Consider the following 14,164-nt stretch of genomic DNA (forward strand, 5'->3'; position numbering starts at 1 on the left):
CAAGGTGGTAAAACAGATTAAAAGGGAATTCTTTGTTATCATAGAACCAATCTAGTTAGAAAGTCACTTTCCATTTTCATATTCTCAATTTTTCTATCTGAAAAAATGGGTTAAACTTTGCCACTTTGCTCTTTTACAGATACATGATACTCTGAACTCTTTGAAGGAAAGATAGTGTGTGTAAATGGAATAAAGGGTAAACAAGATAAAGTCACTGCTTGATATTGCTCAAGCTATTATTGTATTATGTTGAAATTTTCCTTCTTTGAGATATTTCATATTTCAACAATTCCCCTTCCTTTACTTGCCAATGAGTGGTCTAAATAGGCTGAAAGTGGGAACAAGGACAAATCAGATCAGAGAAGACAAGACTGCTCAAGTAGCCCAAGAGCCCTCTAAACAAGAGCCCTAAACTGCACAGTTACCTGTGGAGTCAGGTTCACTTGGCACCTGTTAGGGCTCATCAATACATGACAAAAGGTTAAGGGTTTCATAACATCCATGGTTAGGACAGAGGCACATCTTATGAGGCAAATGAAGTGTTTCAAATTCATGCAACCATTTAAGCTAAGAGAGGATAACCCCACTAGGTGAAACAATGGGATTTGTGAGTTTGGGTCTTTCTGTAACAAGGACAAGCGGCTTCTCTCTAGGACCAAGTCAAAACTTTGAGAAGCCTGCTTGACTACTGTACCTGTGCTGTCCTGGAGTCAGTCACTTCCTTGTACAGGCTGATGTCCAAGTAATAGCCAGACTCGTTTGTCAGGAAGAGGCGGATGGGAATTGCTTTTCCAGTTGGTGTCAGGCGAATGTTGATTTTCAGCTCTGCCTGGAGGACGCGTAACTTCCACAGCCGACTTCCATAGCGCATTACCATGCTCCGCACAGATTCCTCAATCTGACACAAACACATCAGCAAGCATAAAACTTAAATCCCTTGTAACTAGGACCTGTTTTGGGTCTGCCCATCTTTGGGAAGGGAGGAATGGGAAAAGATGCTGGCTTCCGGAGATGTGTCCTCCATGCATTCCTTACAAAAAGTCACAGAGTTTCTCCCCAACCCTACTCTTGCTTAGAACAAGTCAGGGACAATTTCACGCTGGCCTGGCATTTGAGTGGTTTTCTCTGGCTCACGACACCCAAATCCGCGCAACTCCCTTCCTCTTTCCCAATTATATTCATATTCTATGTCAAAGATCTGCGATATCTAAAATTACAAACCATGGGATTTAAGAGAAAGCCCCAAATAAGAATAAAATCTCTAGTTAAACAGCTATTAAGTAGCATTTATATGCACAGTAACTATGTTTCATTGCACTTTCAGGACCTTAAATCAACATAGCAATTACCACCATGAGCTTTTTTCCATACAATTTTATTAAACTTTATAATATATGCTTCTTGGTAAATTGCACAAATTAAGGAAAGGCAATTTGTAGGTGGTGCTAGAATGTTCTCTCTAAACAGAGCTCTGAAACTTGGTCACTGCCAAGTCCAACTGGGACTTAAGTAGATGGGGCAGACGTTCCCTCATTTCTCTAAGCTTTATACCAAGACAGCTTAGTGCTCCTAGTTTTCAGGGGTCAGCGAGTTATTTTAACCAAATGGCCTTAGATGTGATTTTTCCTTATTGACATACTAAAGCAAAAAAGAATTTTTTTCCAATAGCGTTACAGGCAGCTAGGACATACTACTCAAAATTGATGTTTTCTTAAATGAAGTATCTCTCTAAAATCCTTTCTCAAGTTCTTAGAACATCTTTTTAAAAAATTTCATACCACCCTTCTCTTGTGGCTCTTCAGAAGTGTGTGCCACCCTTGTAGTTTGTTTCTGCTCCAAAGAAGTTCAGGTTAAAATGGATTTCAAGGAGTTAACGTCTCTATTCCCACACTTGCTTGTTAACCAAGAGATATCTATCCATTCTTTTTTCGAGGGAACAAAAGTCAACACCTCTATATACAGGAAATTGACAGCTATCTATGATTAGAAAGACAGAGCCAGGGCATATGAGTGTTTGGAGTGGAAACAGAGAGGCTGATAGCAAAAACTCATTGAGAAATGATAAGTCATATCTACAAATATATATAGTTATATAGTGTCCAGGGCACGTTTTAAGTCTTCTAGTTTCATCAGTCCCAGAATGCTCAGGAGAACCTTTACTTAAACTGGATGATGAGACTTCATGAAACTCAATGAGTAGCCCTGTCCTTGGCTTTCCTGACAGACAAAGCAACCAATCAGTAGTTTGGAGTCTTGAAGAAAAGAAGTACAAAACGATTTCTCAGGTCTTAGATGTTAAGTTCAAAAAGCAAAAGTCCATGCCTACAATAGGAGAAAGGGTTCTCCTATTCAAATTCCAAAATATCATGAAAAGGTTAGAGAGAACAGAAACAGAGAGCAACCTGTCTTTACTACACCTGGGATAAAAGGTCAAGTACAGAATCACCTTGTTTTCCTTCCTTAAATTATATGGAATGCATTTTAGAATAGAGCCTCAGGGAAGAAAACATACATAAATATATGCAGAATTCCATATCAACCAAATTCTCTCTCCATGGAAAAATACTGAAGAGAACTAAGTTAGACACTTTGGGAAGGTGTATTACTTCCCTAAGGCCACCAGGTGACCTGTGAAAAGAAGCAGTAATTTTGCCAAAATGCCCAATAATAACAAAGTTAGCTATTCCAGATGAGAAATCCTAGGGAATTAAATAAAATAGGACTGCTATCATGGCAAATATCATAAAACAGGTACCAACAGAAGAAGAGGAAGAAGTTTTGCATTTTTCTACTGCAAATAAGTGACCAGCATTAGTAACATCCTACCACCTTCAGTTTTGGGGTCTGCTTTCAATGGTTACAGCACATTTTTGACACCATCCCAGAAACCCAGTCCTACAAGCATTCTGTAAACTTTAAAGATCAAGGGTTCAATCAGCTGACCGAGAGTACCTGTTTCCAGGTCCAAGTGCAAAGAAACATGAATGAATCTCTCTGCTTGTGTTGGCAAGTGCTGGCAGAGAAGCTAAGGAGAAATGTACCTTTGAAGGGTCCATGATGACTGTAGGCACAAAGTTGAGGAAGATGTGGTTGCAGTCAGTCCGGACATTTGTATTATTAAAAGCGACCTCCAACTCATCCATGGCTTCTAGGAGCAGCCGCTCCCCTTCATTTTGTAGGTATTCAAAGGAAGCTTCCTATGCAGGAAAGAAAATCACCACCAACATTAATGTGTTTTAAAAGAGGCAATAAAGAAACAGCTGTTAAACACATGAAAGAATGCTCAACATCATTAATCATTAGAGAAATGCAAATCAAAACTACAATGAGATATCATCTCACACCGTCAGAATGGCCATCATCAAAAAATCTACAAACAATAAATGCTGGAGAGGGTGTGGAGAAAAGGGAACCCTCTTGCACTGTTGGTGGGAATGTAAATTGATACAGCCACTATGGAGAACAGTGTGGAGGTTCCTTAGAAAACTAAAAATAGAACTACCATACGACCCAGCAATCCCACTACTGGGCACATACTCTGAGAAAACCATAATTCAAAAAGAGTCATGTACCAAAATGTTCATTGCAGCTCTATTTACAATAGGCAGGACATGGAAGCAACCTAAGTGTCCATCAACAGATGAATGGATAAAGAAGATGTGGCACATATATACAACGGAATATTACTCAGCCATAAAAAGGAACGAAACTGAGTTATTTGTAGTGAGGCGGATGGACCTAGAGACTGTCATACAGAGTGAAGTAAGTCAGAAAGAGAAAGACAAATACCGTATGCTACCACAGATATATGGAATCAAAAAAAAAAAAAAAATGATCAGAAGAACCTATGGGCAAGACGGGAATAAAGATGCAGACCTACTAGAGAATGGACTTGAGGATACAGGGAGGGGGAAGGGTAAGCTGGGACAAAGTGAGACAGTGGCATGGACATATATATACTACCAAACGTAAAATAGATAGCTAGCGGGAAGCAGCCGCACAGCACAGGGAGATCAGCTCGGTGCTCTGTGACCACCTAGAGGGGTGGGATAGGGAGGGTGGGAGGGAGGGAGGGAGACGCGAGAGGGAAGAGATATGGGGACATATGTATATGTATAACTGACTCACTTTGTTATAAAGCAGAAACTAACACAGTATTGTAAAGCAATTATACTCCAGTAAAGATGTTAAAAAAAAGAAACAGCTGTTATACATACTTAAGCAGTAGCATGTCACAAGTCATAAGGCACCTGCTGCAGATGTTATTTACCCTTCTCCCTGGGGTCAACCCAATGACCACAGGCAGCAGGGGCAGGCAAGGGTCAGATAAAGACCTGCCAGACCTTCCTCCTGCCTCTTATGTATCCTTTCCTTCCAACAGGTGGAGATGCTGGGCATCGCCAGAGCAGCAACCCCACTAGGGTTATATCTCACATATGGCAAACAGAGCAGTTTAGAAAGGAAATCTGTTTAGAAGGGAAAAGCTGCAGAAAGGTTACAGCTATAGGATGCAGTAACAACTAACACACCAGCAAGCACCTTGCTGTGTACAGAAAGCACCCCACCTCTAGACAGGTTTACAATGGGGTCACCTCTAACTTTTCTCCTTATCCTCTATCATCATCTAACCTTCCCTGTGATTTCTCTGTTAGCATGCTTTTTCATTTTCTCAAGCGAGTACTATCATGCTTCCATTACCAAGACAACTTAAATTAAAGGGGGGAAAAGCCCTTCATTACATGGAATATTTACTTCTGTGAGAGAAATGACTCTCAGACTTCTGCTGGTTATTGGAGAGTAGGATGAAAGGGAACAAGAGCCTTGATTCAAAAGAGGAAAACCTGATTTTGACCCATGCCTGTTTCTCTGTCCCTTCCCTCAGGGATAACTTCCCATTAAAGTACAGCACCCACCTTGGTGACCAGATCAGAATGTCTGATGATTGCACGGACAAAGAACCTGTAGTCTGTCACTTCTGTGCCCACTTCCACCTTGGCTGCTCCAAGGTACAGGTGCATCTTGTGATTAGCACATGGGATGGCAGTAAGGTCAAAATTTCTCATCCGGTTCAGCTCTAACTGGAAAGCTAGGGCAGGCTCCAGGTGACGGTAGATACGATCTTCCTCAAACTGAACACAAGAAAAAAACAGCTCACAAGAGGCAGTTACAAAATTATATTATGAAAGTGTATGTAAAAGAGATGCTTAAAAACATAAACATAAGCCATGATGTGCCAATGAGTCAAAAAAGGAGCTACATACAAGGAAAATGCTAGAGCTTATATAAGATTAGGCACTAAAGTCCCTGTTTACTTTGCAAGCTTTCATCATTCATGCTTTTACAAGTGGTGATGCTCTCCATTAAAAACAAACAAAAAACACCAATTCCCTCAGATCTCCTGTAGCATTTAAAGCCTTCATAATTCATTTTTTTAAAACAGTAAACCAGACTGCTTCACATTAATATCTATTTCACATACCAATATTTCAGTTTTACCCAACTAGTCTAAAACGCTTACGGGCAGGTCTTATACTCTTATCATTTCTGGCAGAGTAAAAAGGACATAGTAAATACTTGGAAAACAAACATCATACAATTTTTAAAAATAGAGATATTTGGCTCTGGACATCCTGTATCCATACATAATTATTTACCTACCTTTTTTTAAAGTTGTATTGACATTTACTCTATGTTTTGCTGAAACTAGACATGTAAAGAGTATATGCCCATTGAGTGAATGGAGAGAGAGAGCCAAAAACATAACCTGGTAATAGGAAGAAACCAACATGGTCTGAAATTTTATATTTTAAAATTGAAAAACAAATGCTCATAAACAAGACTTGAGGATAAATGAACTGTCTGTGGGTGACAAGAATAATCCTTCTAAGTATTGTAGCCCTTTAATATTACATCATTAGGATTATCCTAAGGCATAGAGATGATTTTGAAAGTTATCACTTTCTTTGGGTAGGTCAATACATTTGACTGTTTCCTAAACCAAACTCTTTCAGAAGGGAGCCTTTATTAGTTCTAAGACACATGTAAGGCAAGGGGAAGCATACGTTCAATTAGAGGAAGGAGAATGGAAAGAAATATGGCAAAGATAAGCTACTCTTGGGCTTTTAAGGAAAAAACAAAGATTAAAAAAAAAAAAAAAAAGGAAAAAAATCAGTTCTTACCTTATCCCTTGCTCGGAATGTGAAAAACTTAGGGAATTCTCTCTGTGTTAAAGAAGGGGGGGGGGAAATGTGTCAGTCCTTCATATATACGGCTCTTTGGGGATAAACACATAGCACAGAAACAGTCAAGCATCTAGAAGACAGTTGCCTAGAAAACATGTTCCTTACCTGGGCTTAGCCTGGGGAATATGCATGATCCTCTGGGTAACCATCACTTTGACCCCACTTACGAATTTGAGAACCACCACACTATTAACCTAATTTTAATAGCTACCCTGTTCTAGGGAAAGAAAAAATATGTATTTTTTCATCTCCCAAGTGGAAAAAGTCTTCTTTGGTATTGCTCTTGGCAGAACCTGGCAAATAAGACCAATACACCTGAATTCTGCAGCACTGCAATAGTAGTTACTGGACTGATTTCCCAAGTTTCTCCTTAAGAAACTCTTAAAATGTAAACTAGCCAGACAGCATAGAATCCCCAATCCATGTTTTCTTTTCCTCATTCACTCTTAAGTCAATAATTTCAAAGGTTTAAACAATGACATTTCAAGACAAAGAAAAGTACAAGATGTTACTTTGGTTCATACCACTATATGTATAGGAAAGAATGGGGTGGAACTAGTGAACGTGTAATCATTAGGTCTTACTGCTCTTTTGCAGGGCATTACACGAGAAAGCAACCAATTTACTAGAACCTTATTAATTAACAAAGATGAATTCAATTAGCAGAGTCCATTAGTTTCTGAAATTTAACTTATTAACACCAAATACTCCTGTTTCTCGGATGGGAAGCTCTACCGGCAGTGCTGGAATCAAGTCATTACTATTTGCCTCTATAGGAGGTTTTATTAAGGCATCTTCTTCATTATGAGTGCAATGTAATCAAACACTTATTGGCACAAGGCAGAGAGACCAGGACTAGCTGCCTAAATACCCCTCAATGAACTTAAGGAACCATGAAGGAAACATGAACTGAAAGCCTTGTAGGTGGCAGGCGCTCTCATGTGTTGACCGCCGAATGCTCTCAACAACCTCTTAGGAAAGTATTGTGACCCCCAAAGGTGAACTTGGGTCTCTAATGCCAGAGCCTGTACCCTTTCATCTCTACCTCTTAAGTGTAGGGTGTGACCTATCTATTCTTTTTTTCCGTTCCCCCAGCTGTGCCACGCGGCTTGCAGAACGTTAGTTCCCTGACCGGGGATGGAACCCGAGCCCCCTGCGGTGGAAGTGCGGAGTCCTCACTACTGGACTGCCAGGGAAGTCTCTCTATTCTTATTTTAATCCAAATTCCTTATTTAGAGGACTTCTCTTTCATGAGACAAAAGACAAAAACCCCAGAAATTAAAACTTTAAAGAAAAAAAAAAAAAAACAAAGCAAAACTCGTGGCTCTTGAGTTGATGGAGAACTTCTTGAATACTTTCCACAGGTCTTAGGCTTCACCTTAACTAAAGCTTGCACATTTAATAAATCTTTTTACATTTTCCTTGGCATTTTAACTGTAAAACGGCATTTAATAGGCTTCTAGGAGCTTGTTTAGCAAGGCCGGGAAACCACTTGTCCAGGCTTGGGTCTTTAAAAGCCCTTTGAAAGTGGATTTACACAGCACTGATCTTTTTTTACTGATGACGTTTTGTCCTAAATAATTCTCTTAAGTCCCCCTGAACGATAATGAAGAGCATGGGGATGACTTCAAGGTTAAGCAGGAAGACGTTGAGCTGAGTTGTCAGTAGATTTCATGCTCATGGCTTTATATAGTCTCTGTTTTGGTTTTATTCTCAAGAGGTAGGCTTTCAGAGCATTAGCTAAAAAGTAACACAAGTCAAAGAAGGAAGGGTAACAAAGTCCTTCCATGAAATTTTCGGAGAGAAAAGTCAAGAAAAGTAATGATACAATCTTTCACGCACACACTCCTCTATTCCTCCATAACTTTAGTTAATTAGTTAACTAAAATAGTTACTTAGTATACCATTTACTCAAGTGTGTATAGTGGTAGGAACAAAATGATTTTCCTTCAAAAACATAACAAAAGTAAGCAAGAAACATTTTATTTACTACTAACGCAATTAAGAAAATGTGTAGTAACTGAAAGGCACAAAAAGCAAACAAGTGAATGGAAATAAATATCTTTACTACAAATAATGAAAAAGACTGACGAATTCTTGGCAGAGGTGGGCGAAGACTACCAATCAGAAAAATCACTTTCATTAAGGTTAGCTAAGAAAAGGTGTTATGAGGACTTCCCTGGTGGCGCAGTGGTTAAGAATCCGCCTGCCAATGCAGGGGACACGGGTTCACCAGAACTACTGAGCCCACGTGCCGCAACTACTGAAGCCCGCGCACCTAGAGCCCGTGCTCCGCAACAAGAGAAGCCCCTGCTCGCCACAACTAGAGAAAGCCCCGTGCAGCAACGAAGACCCAACGCAGCCACAAAAAAAAAAAAAGGTGTTATGAGATGACATGAACAAATGTTCTTAAACTTCTGAATACATTTTTAGCTCCACAGTAAAGTCCTCAATTTAAGCATGAAGCATTCAGAACAGAAGACGGCAAGAACTTCCATGCAACGGGAAACCAGGATTAATGAACAATTCTTCAAGAGATAGGGAAGTCTGAGGACTTTTATAGAAAGTCACTTTTTTTTGGCACTCAAAAATCACAGAAATACAGAAAACACAGAAAAGAAGAAATCCAAAAGTCTGATTCTGTAGTTTTAATAAATTCCTTCATCCTACCACATCCTCATGCGGCCAATTTTTCCACTAACAGCATTCATGCTTATTCCATCACTAATGTAATTGCTTTCCAGGCATTCTACTAGTGTTATAGGCAAATATCATAATTGAATGTACACAAAGAAAAACGCTCTTAGTGTGCTGGTACCAAAAAACAAAAGAATGCAACATTTCTCAGGAAGAAATTATACCCCTGCTGTGTTCTAATCAGCCAACCATCATCAGGACAATCAAAATAATTTGCCTAAATTAGCCAATCAAGACACCCTGCAAATCAGAGAATGTGAAAACCTGCAAGAGAAAACATCATAGCTGATTATGATACTAATAATCGTGTTAAAAACCTAATGAGATGAAGAAATTGGAAGCTTGCTGGTGCAATTCTCTTTTACCTCAACACACTGAGAACTAATTATATAGACTGTAATTAAAACAAAATCTCAAACCAAACCTTCTGAAAAACAAATAGTTGATCCACTAGCAAACAGAACTACCATTTTTTCCCCAGCTTTACTGAGATATAATTGACATATCAATTATTTTTAAAGAAATGAACTACTAACCATGATAACTGTTTTCGATAGCGGGCTCTTCCTTCAGGCGCAAATGATCCAAAACATTTAAAGTGGGAGTCACTCACATACAATCAGTAAAACTGCAATTATCTCCTAGGTGATTTACAGCAGAAGTTTTTAAAATTTCATGAAATCTTACAAACAAGAAACAAAAGGAAACTTACAGATGAAAAAGTGATTTGGAATCTCATCACGTTGTTTAGACCTAATGCTTTGTTTAGGCGGCAAAGGATAAGAAATCCGAGAAACATGCATTTTAGTATCCTTAACAAAACTTTGCTGGAAACAAGATGGAAAGCTTCATAAAGTAATACTTATATCCCAATTAAACACCTTCTGCTGCACTTTTTGGAATTCTAGATCTGAAACGTGAGTGAAACAGATAGAGACAATACTCATAAAACTAGAGAACTGCAGCTTATATAGCTGCAGAAATTCAAAGAGCCTGTTCTTTTGCTTTCGAGGCTTCAATTTTCTTTTTTTAATATGAAGAAGATATTTACAAGGCTAGACTTGCTTTTCCTCAAACTTTCTGTTTAAATAATCAATGTTAAGCAATTATGCAAGTCCCATTATGGGTACTTGATTTAATTAGACGGTTATGGAAAGAGACTCATCACCAAGCCTCCTTAATGCTGGTGACTACTGCCCGCTCAGAACAGTCTCCACGTAGAACCAAGAGGCTTAGGCAGCAGCAGACATTCAGCCGAACAGCTCTTTGGGGACTGTGGTGATTAAACAACGAAGTTTTGGAAATAATTCCAGCCTTCGCTGGCATGTGAATAAACACCTAACAATAAACACACTCTCTAGGAACCCCCATGAGGTCTGGCCCTCTTGCCTTGTTCTGGTTCTGAAGCAGTTTGAGAGACGATGATTATGTAACAGCACGGCTGCCTCCTTCCACACCAGCCAATGTTGTTCTGGAACCAAACTTGGTAACCTTCCTCCTCTCCTTGCCCCTTCCTGCGCACATTCCCTCTTCCACTCGAGAATATAGGGATTTCGCAGTGTAGAACAGGGGAGGCTGCATACATCACAGCAGATTACCAAGAAGCCAGAGAGGTCAAGGGATTCATCTCTAACACTCCCAGAAAGCTTCCTCTTTTTCACACTATACTAACTACGGGGCAAGCACACATCAGATGACGTGACAGAGGCTAAGCGTCCTTCAGGCTACCACCAACAGAGGAACTCAGAGCAGCACCATGACAGTGAGCCCCAGATTTGCACAACTCCTGCCAAGGCTTCCTGGATATTGCAGATCCTGGCCAGGGTTCAGTAATAGTTGCCCTTGCCCCCTGCGTAACCGCTAATCATTTCTCAGGGGCCTAACATAAAAACACCCTAACTCCTCTGCCATCCAATTCTTCAGAGCAAATCCAGTCCATACCTAAAACCTTAATGTTCTCTACGTCCTAAAACAACCTTTCCTACACTTATGACAAATCAAGTCACTTGATAATTTAACTGATTTCCCATTTGATGCCACTACAAATAGAAACTGTACAATAAGTCCCAGAAAGACCCCCTGCCGGGCTCATTTCCTAGCAGATTTTGCTTAGACATGTCCCTATTCAACTTAAATCCAGAAATATTAAGAGAGCAGGGAGAAAAAATGTTTTAAATCTATAGATGTATTCTAGGACAGGATATAGATTCAAAGATAGAAAGTATCAAAAAAAAAAAAAAAAAAAAACAAGGTCCATGAGAATTAAGCACTTTGGCTTTAAAAAATTTTTAGTGGAGAGTTTTAATTTATCATAGAATGATTATTTTAAAAAACCAGTTCATGTGCTATAGACATGAAGACTCTGTCTGAACCATTACGAAAAAGGAAAACAATTTTACAAATTCAGTATTATTCCCCAGAATAACGTATTATTCCAAAGGCAGTTACAAAGGAAAAAAATCACATTAACACTAAAGAACCTAGCCCAATACTCTTCCCAGATCCAGCATGTCTACCTGAGTTCTGATCAGCATCTACCAGCTATAGTATTTATTCATGGGCTCTCATACTCTATCCCCAAGTATCAATTTTATTCTCTAAGCTCCTTATTTTTCTTCCTAAAGCCCCAGGGTTCTCTTTAAGCTCCTCATACTTCTCCACTGCCTCCAGTTTCCTATCTACAGTTATTGATTGATATATATCTGCACTCTGCTTGATTTCCTGACATCAATAACACAGGGGCGTTGTGGAGTCCACAGCATTTCCTAAAGCGTTTTAGAAAATCCTAGCTCCTTAGCCTGCAGGCTAGGCTCTCTTGTTTCTCTATAGACTAGACCAACAGGGTGAACCGTGAGAAGGAAAACAAAATGTCAAGTGCTAGAGACCTAATAAACAAAAGGGCAATAAAAGCAACCACACACAGGTCCTTGAGTTTAGGAAGTCCTTTCCAGCATCCCAAATGTTATCTGCATTATTGCCATTGAGCAGGGCTTGAAAACTAACTTAATCATCTTAATTGCGAAAAACAAAACAAAATAAAATTCTCATCAGAAATATTAAGACTTCTTAATATACTTTGGAATCTTACTTCACCACATTAAGATCAATTTTTAAAGAAATATTGTGACGCCAATCAGCCATTTTAGAGAATGACATCTTGACTGCAAACTGGATTTTTGACCTCACTGCTATAATCATATTGCGTATGATCATACACATATACACCACAGTTCAGATGCCAGGCTATTAACTTAGTTCTCTTTATTAAAATTTTTCAATAAAAATTTTAAACTCACAAATATTAGTAGTTAATTCAGTTAAATGGGAGAAAAAGCAACTTAATTTTTATTTACTTCCTCCTCCTAGAATTAATGTAAGATGAAAACACCAACTTGGGCTCTGTTAAGGCATTTTAAATAATAAATGATTGTTCTTCAGAATTGACAGTTCTCAGTAACAGAACTTGAATCCATCTTTGGTAGAAGCCAAGACCCCAAGTACGACTGGCAGTTCTTGATTACTGATTAGCTGTGTGCACAGAAGAAATTACTAGTTAGCTCCTGCTTCTACCTTATTCATCTGGATAAATGCATGTGCTCATTCTTAACTATTTCTCAGACATATACTGAGAATTCATTATAGGGTAAAAAAGGAGGAAAAAAAAAAAAAAAACCTTTAGTTTGAATACGCTATAGAAGAACTGAATATTCATTATAATACTTTTTCAAAGAAGAGGGACCAAACATCAGACCAGCCCTTCTAAATACTCAGCAGGTAACAGATAAAACAGTAAGTAATCTTTCACCACTGTTGCTCTTACTTACATGAAATCTCTGATCCACCTCATAGTTGACCTGTTTTCTGAAATCCTTTCAAATAAAAGACAGAAAGGAAGGAAAAACAGACGAAGAGGTCAATTATTAATAAAATTAAAAACCAATTGAGTAAAAGGTGATGACTTTAAGGCTTTTTCTTGATTAAATTTATACCAAAACAGTTATTTCTTTGCATAAATTCTACAAGTAAGCATATGATTATAATTCCATTTTTCACTTTTAAAGTTCTAGCAGCAGCATAAGAAATATTAAAGAGATGCATAATTCACATGCCAATACCTTTTGTGCAACCAGGAAAGTAAGGCGCCGGATCCCATGCTCAACCAGGGTAGCTTTCTACAAACAAACATGCAAAAACAGAAGCTAGATGAGATCTCCATTCATCCTAAATTTTAGCCCATTCAGTCCTCAGAAGGCTGTGATTGCACTAAGCACTGTTTTGGATATCTATGTCTTGACTCAGTATCTTCAAATTTGCAAATAAACAAATCTCAACCTGGCTCCTGGGAATAAGACTTACAGAATAGGTTTTAAATATTGACCTGGACAAAACTGACAGTGAACTCTGTGGAGGAGAAAAGGTCACATGAGGCCAACTAAATTCTCTAAGGACTGATACATATCAAGGTAGACCTTAACACAATTTCTGCTTATAGAAGTTACACTGGTGGGCATGTATTTAAATGTGAAGATCAATACTGATATAGAAGCTAAACGAAATCAGGTAGAGGAAAAAGAAGAAATTCCATAAAATGGAAAATTCAAGTCCTAAACTGTTATTTAGACTATAGAAATCACCTACCACCTGATACAGCATTCCCAGAATTCAACCTAACAAATCCTAACCTTTTCAGCTCTAAAACATTTCCTCCCTACTTTATATGAAGGTATTTTAAAAAAGATTCTCTTTAAAAGTTGTTAAAAACAATGTCTAACAGGCTTTTAAATTTAGTGATTATTCATACTTCCGCTTGGTACAGGCAAGCAGTATATTAGAAGAGACCAGCAGTTTCAAGACAGCCCCTTAACGTGAGTCTTGGGCCTTTGGCTCTAAGCCTTCCTCTATCCTGTACTGTTCTCTCATCTCAAAAGGCAGAGACAAAGAAACAGATTAGTGAACTAAGTAAAAGACATGCTCTTAAAGGTCCCTAATAAAGAGGGGCTACATGGCAGCAAGTAGAAAAGCAATCCCACCCATTGAATGACCTGAAAACATACATGAATAACACAAATAGAAAAAATATGTGGACTTTCACAACCTACACCCAGACTTTAATTTGATCACATTCTTTAACCGAGAGATATATCCATAAGCCAACTCTTAACTTTCTTGATATTATATAGTTTTTAAATCCAAATTGGCTACCCCTCATAAACAAGCACATCCCT

The 14,164-nt window shown here is 38.6% G+C and overlaps 1 protein-coding gene across 6 annotated transcripts in view; it reads right to left on the bottom strand.

The window, feature by feature from the left end:
- The window catches only part of ACACA (acetyl-CoA carboxylase alpha), a 268,183-nt gene that overhangs the window by 90,474 nt on the left and 163,545 nt on the right, over positions 1 to 14,164 (bottom strand). For all 6 annotated transcript variants that reach the window (XM_068529919.1, XM_068529921.1, XM_068529920.1 and 3 more), the window contains 6 exons: positions 13,055 to 13,111; positions 12,764 to 12,808; positions 6,180 to 6,221; positions 4,914 to 5,129; positions 3,042 to 3,197; positions 695 to 898 (listed from right to left, as the gene is read on the bottom strand). In XM_068529919.1, the coding sequence (XP_068386020.1) occupies positions 695 to 898; positions 3,042 to 3,197; positions 4,914 to 5,129; positions 6,180 to 6,221; positions 12,764 to 12,808; positions 13,055 to 13,111 (720 nt within the window). The remainder of the gene's footprint in view (positions 1 to 694; positions 899 to 3,041; positions 3,198 to 4,913; positions 5,130 to 6,179; positions 6,222 to 12,763; positions 12,809 to 13,054; positions 13,112 to 14,164) is intronic.

Source organism: Eschrichtius robustus, chromosome 20 (assembly GCF_028021215.1).
Source record: "Eschrichtius robustus isolate mEscRob2 chromosome 20, mEscRob2.pri, whole genome shotgun sequence".
Lineage (NCBI taxonomy): Eukaryota > Metazoa > Chordata > Mammalia > Artiodactyla > Eschrichtiidae > Eschrichtius > Eschrichtius robustus.